General features: G+C 44.0%; 1 protein-coding gene across 2 annotated transcripts in view; it reads left to right on the top strand.

The window, feature by feature from the left end:
• Positions 1-911: 911 nt before the first annotated feature.
• SOX30 (SRY-box transcription factor 30) overlaps positions 912-6,000 on the top strand; it is a 29,739-nt gene continuing 24,650 nt past the window's right edge. For both annotated transcript variants that reach the window (XM_081500476.1, XM_081500475.1), the window contains exons 1-3: positions 912-2,221; positions 3,795-4,034; positions 5,577-5,753. In XM_081500476.1, the coding sequence (XP_081356602.1) occupies positions 1,216-2,221; positions 3,795-4,034; positions 5,577-5,753 (1,423 nt within the window). In that variant the 5' untranslated portion in view covers positions 912-1,215. The remainder of the gene's footprint in view (positions 2,222-3,794; positions 4,035-5,576; positions 5,754-6,000) is intronic.

Below are 6,000 nucleotides of genomic sequence, written 5' to 3'. Positions count from 1 at the left end.
CAGCCTACCAGGCTCCTCTGTCCATGGGATTTTCCAGGCGAGAGTACTGGAGTGGGTTGCCATTGCCTTCTCCAATGAGAGGACTAGATCTGTATTTTTCAGAGATTCTTAGCAACTGGAGTGTAGTGGTACTAAAACGAAAAGCAAGGAAACTATTTACTGCTGCTGCTGCTGCTAAGTCGCGTCAGTCGTGTCCGACTCTGTGCGACCCTATAGACGGCAGCCCACCAGGCTCCGCCGTCCCTGGGACTCTCCAGGCAAGAATTCTGGAGTGGGGTGCCATTTCCTTCTCCAGTGCATGAGAATGAAAAGTGAAAGTGAAGTCGCTCAGTCGTGTCCGACTCTTCGCGACCCCATGGACTGCAGCCCGCCAGGCTCCTCCGTCCATGGGATTTTCCAGGCAAGAGTACTGGAGTGGGGTGCCATTGCCTACTATATACAGCTATAGCAGTATCCGGATGAAAAGATAATGTAAGATCAGAACGGAGTAATGGGAAAAACCGAAAGAGGTGGAAGAATTTAGGATGTGTTTTGCAAGTAGGAGTGGTGTATTTTAGCCCACAGGAGTGGTGATTAATGTAAAATCTAGTACTAATGGTTAAGTACAATACTCTCCCCTGCAAGAGTAAGTAATGAGGTTATTGAGACGTTGCAAAATTTGCCCTTTCCTGTAGCATGAATCCGAAGTCCCCCGTGAGGGTCGGGGTCCATGGGTTATTCCAGAAGCGCAAACTGCGTATACAAGGCAGGGATCTCCAGCTCTAGAAAATGATTCACGAGACTTTATCCCCTGGAGGTCAGTGGCTTCGAACAGCTCTGTTTCCGGGCAACGCCATTGTCGGGCACTCTGGGCGGGGGAGGGGTAACTAAGGACAACGGCCATAAGAGAACTCCGGAAGAGAGGGATAGTCAGACGGGAAAAATGGGCAGCACGTGTCGTGGCCCAGGCCATCAAGAGTGATTCGAGGACTCCGCACGGAGGAGCGTGGAGGGCAGGAGGGGCCGGAGAACGCCCCTGTGATTGGCGGGCCAGGGTACCAGAACGCTTGTGATTGGGCGAGGCCAAGACCGAGGACTGCTTTTTGAACCGCGTAGGGTTCTGGGTAGCAAAGACCTTGGAAGGGTCTTAACTGAAAGGGGGAGGGGGCGGTCGCCAACAAACGGCTGAGCTCACAATCCGTCCTGGGATCAGGCCCGGGGCGTCCCCCTCCCCGCATGGAGAGAGCCAGGCCAGAGCAGCCGCCTCAGCAGCGCCAACTGCCGCGGGCAATCCCGCCGCGCCCGCTGCGCCCTGGTCCGCCCCCGCTGCCCGTCGAGGGCGCCTCCTTCCGGGCGGCGGCCGCGGAGCCCTCTCCGTCGCCGCCCACCCCGTGCGCGGCCGCCATTGCGACCGTGGCCTCGTCGTGTGGGGAGGCCTCGGCGTCGGGCGTACAGCCAGCGGCACGACGGCTGCTGCAGGTGAAGCCGGAGCAGGTGTTATTGCTGCCACCCGGGCCACCACTGCCTCAGGCCCGGGAGGAAGGCGTCGCTACCTCTCCCGCGCAGGCGCGCCTGCTGCAGCTGAGGCCCGAGCTGCTACTGCTGCCGCCGCCGCCCCCCGCGTCTGAGGGCGTCCCCTGCAGGCCTGAGTTGCACCCGTTGCAGCCCCGAGCGCTGCACGTTAAGGCGGAAAAGCAGGAGCCAGGACCCGGCTTGGATCTGTTGACTGGGCCTTGGAGGGCCGTCGAGGCGTGCCCTAAAACCTCCAGGACGGTGAAGGCAGAAGGCTCCGGGCCCCTCAACAGCCGCCGAGGGGACGAGAAGGGCAAGTTGGAGGCGGAGGAGATCATGAGCTACGCAGCAAAAGGCGGGGAAGGCAAAAGCCTGGCAGCCCTCAGAGAAGGAGTCATCAAAACGGAGGCGCCTGAGAGACTTCGCGAGGACTGCAGGCTCAGTACAGAGCCCGCGTCCAATGGCCTGGCCCATGGCAGTAAGGATGTCATCCTGACCCAGCCGTCCAGTGCCTTTGGGCCACATCAGCAAGACCTCAGGATCCCTTTGACTCTTCACACCGTACCCCCCGGGGCCCGGATCCAGTTTCAGGGACCTCCACCTTCAGAGCTGATACGGTTGACCAAGGTCCCGTTTACACCAGTGCCTATTAAAATGCAGTCCTTACTGGAGCCTTCTGTAAAAATTGAAACCAAAGATGTCCCGCTCACGGTGCTTCCCTCAGATGCAGGTATTAGACGGCAGGGGAATCAATCTGGTTTTCAGACTTCGTCTATTGCCCCATAGCTGACATATCAGCTGTTGAGAAGCCTAAACTAGAAAAATAAAATCATGGATTCAGGGCAAGTCTGCACAGGTATCACTTCTGACTTGTACATATACCAGTAAAATACACTAACACGTTCAAGATTCCCAAACATTAAAAATAACCTATTTTTTTAAAGGCCCGTTAAATGAGATTTAGGTGTGACTAATGCTTATACACAAAAATAGAAATAGTCTTTCTAGGTAAATACAACATTCTCAGTTTATATTGCTGCAGATAATCAACATTTTAAAATGTATTATAGTAGCTCAGTATTTTTACGTGTATTAATAAAAAAATGTTTAATGAAAGAATAGGAAAGTTTATACTGGTTTAGAAATGATTTATCTTTAAAAATGAAGAGTAAGCATTTTCTAGGAGAAAAGACTACATAATTAATTGTAACAGTCTTCTAAAAGCTAAGGACTTACAGAAATACAGAAAATGAATAAATAAAAGTTTTCAAATAAAGGACCATAATTATAGTAGTAACAATTACAAGTAGATATCTTATTTCTATCCATTATTTGCAAATACATAGCTAGAAAATTTTTAAGATTTAATTCAGACAGAATATTATGCCAGTAAATGTGGAAATTCATAGTAATCTTCACTTTGTTTTCATTAATTTTATATTTACTGTATTTGTTCTTATTTTCTTTATTGATTCTTTCTTCCCTCCCCACCTTCTTGCTTTTCATGTTTAGTAATTTTTAAACTTTGTTTTCATTTTCTAAAGGAGAGAAAAGGAAAGCTTTCTTTATAATACTTGTTTCATCCTTTGTGCATTTTAAAATTTTATATATGTCAAGTAACCTTAAGATAGAAACAATACATGAAATTTATAGACAGTGGTTTTTGATGAATTATGTAAGAAATGTGACTTTAAACAACTTCCTTTATAGTAATTTCAGTTGCCCCCGTGACTTTCAAAAAGTCACCTTTACTATTTTCCTCTTTTTTCCCAGGATGTGGGACTAGTGTTAATGACCCACTTTGGCGGGTGCTTCACTTTAATAATGAAATATAACTAATGCTATAATATTATAAGTATTTTTGCTTGAATGGGCACTCCAGCGGCATGTAAGTGAATTCCTTTAAACTTTTAGGGTACACCCACCTAGAGCTAGGATTATAGTCATGAATAAGTTACAGTTCCTGTTCCCCAGTAATAGAATATTTTTAATGGTAAATAAGCCAAATGTTAATTGTTGTTAGAGGCATTAATAATATAACTCAAGGAAGTAATAAGCCAGCATTTTGCAGTGTCTTCAATAATATTCTTTCTGAGGAAAAGAACAATCACTCTAAACCACAGTTTAGAATGCTGAGTTCAAGGGTTATGAGGAATTCTGGAATACTGGCAGTTCTTTGGCTATATTGAAGTGAATATTTTCTATATATATTTAAAAAGTAAATATAGTTGGAGGTGCACTTCACTTTAAAATTGTGTGTGTGTGTGGCACATTAATTTAGTCTTTTAATTTTTGTCATGTAGGAATACCAGATACTCCCTTCAGTAAGGACAGAAATGGTCATGTGAAGCGACCCATGAATGCATTTATGGTTTGGGCAAGGATCCACCGGCCAGCACTAGCCAAAGCTAACCCAGCAGCCAACAATGCAGAAATCAGTGTCCAGCTTGGGTTAGAGTGGAACAAACTTAGTGAAGAACAAAAGAAACCCTATTATGATGAAGCACAAAAGATTAAAGAAAAGCACAGAGAGGAATTTCCTGGTAATCAAATGAAATGAACAAAGCTTTCTAATTTCTTTTAAATTTATTTATTTAGGTAAAGAATAGGTTAGGATGAGATTGAAAGACAAAATGTAATTTTTTTCTGGTCTGATATGTACAATAGAGAAAATTATGGCTAATATTATAGTAATGATTGAATTGATACTGAACATAAGTTTTCTTAAACAGAACAAAGTAGAACGATATCTGGTCTCATATTTGCCAACTAATGCAAACCTGATCTGGTCTTATATTTGCCTACTAATGCAAACCTGGGGATATACAGTTTTACAGTGGTTTTGATTTAATATAAAAATATAAACTTAATGAAGGTGAAGCTCCAGAGTTCTATGCTATAATGTTTCAAATGTATTAGAAAATGAAGTATTCAGATCGTAGCAACAGAAAAAATATGCAGTGCACACTGCAGGCATTAGCACCAAGTTCCATTTTAATATTATATGGTTATCAGAATCTAGTCCTGCCTTCTGCCTGATAAATTTATCCTCATCATGAAATAAATTCTGACTTTCTCCCCAGCAGTGAGGACATTGTTATTAAGCTTGGTAAAAGCTTAGTATGTGTTGCTATGACCAACACATTGTGCTTGGAGGGAAAAGAATTTTTTCCTAAAGTAATAGCAGAGAGATTCAGGCTGGGAATGTTGAGAGTAGTGGTTACAGGACGGAGAAGGCAATGGCACCCCACTCCAGTACTCTTGCCTGGAAAATCCCATGGACGTAGGAGCCTGATAGGCTGCAGTCCACGGGGTTGCGAAGAGTCGGACACGACTGAGCGACTTCACTTGCACGCATTGGGGAAGGCAATGGCAACCCACTCCAGTGTTCTTGCCTGGAGACTCCCAGGGACGGGGGAGCCTGGTGGGCTGCCGTCTATGGGGTCGCACAGAGTCGGACACGACTGAAGCAACTTAGCGGGAGCAGCAGCAGCAGCAGCAGTGGTTACCGGGAACCAGTGATTCTCTTGGTTGTACAGTGGCAACAACTGCCGTAACTCCATTTTTCTGAGGATAGAAGGAAGTTGGGTAGTTTGTGGATTTGGAGACTGCCAAGTCTAAGAGAGTGACTTTTCCCAAAGAAGGCATAAAAATAGTGACTGGTCATTAGTAACCACTTCATTGTAAGACATAGATAGATAATTGTATCCTACAGAAAGTAAAAAAACGGGAGGAGACAAATAGCATCTTACTGGGGCATTTTTTTTAATGGGTAGAGGAAAAACTTTGAAATTCAGACACAGTGCCTTTAATGTTGATTTTACTGTAAATTTATTACGTGTCTTTGGAGAAAAGGCATTTGCTCTTAGTCTTCCTTTGAATTATTAGTTACGACACTGGCCACTAGCTAGGAGCCATATGGATAGATATACTGAAATGCACAGAAATAGTATCATAGAAGTGGATAAGATACTTTAGACAACTAAGACTTAGAAGTGTTTTGGACTTTCAATGTGAAAAGAACTATTTAAAGGCTAAATAGGATTTGTAGGTTCAAATTAAAAATGGTTAATCTTCTTCTCTAGGTTGGGTTTATCAACCTCGTCCAGGGAAGCGAAAACGCTTCCCTCTAAGCGTTTCCAATGTATTTTCTGGTACTACACAGAATATCATCTCTACAAATCCAACAATTTATCCTTATCGCTCACCTACCTACTCTGTGGTAATTCCCAGCCTACAGAACACCATCACTCATCCAGTTGGTGAGTTGGTTTTATTGTAGATTATAATTTTTGTAATGGCTTATGTGATAATTTTACCTCTCAACTTGAAATTTTGTTTCTGATAGCTTAAGAGTTTAAACAACAATATTAAGAAAAAAATCAAAAAGAGAAAGTGAAAACATTAAATCAGAGAAGGAAAAATTTCAGTAGACATCAAAGTCCTTGGTTTGCCAGACTAGCAAATATTCCATGTCAGACCTTTTAAGCAAATCAGGATGAGTCCATA

Source organism: Giraffa tippelskirchi, chromosome 6 (assembly GCF_054371585.1).
Source record: "Giraffa tippelskirchi isolate mGirTip1 chromosome 6, T2T-mGirTip1v1.2.pri, whole genome shotgun sequence".
Classification (NCBI taxonomy): domain Eukaryota; kingdom Metazoa; phylum Chordata; class Mammalia; order Artiodactyla; family Giraffidae; genus Giraffa; species Giraffa tippelskirchi.
This window is presented reverse-complemented; position numbering and strand designations above follow the sequence as displayed.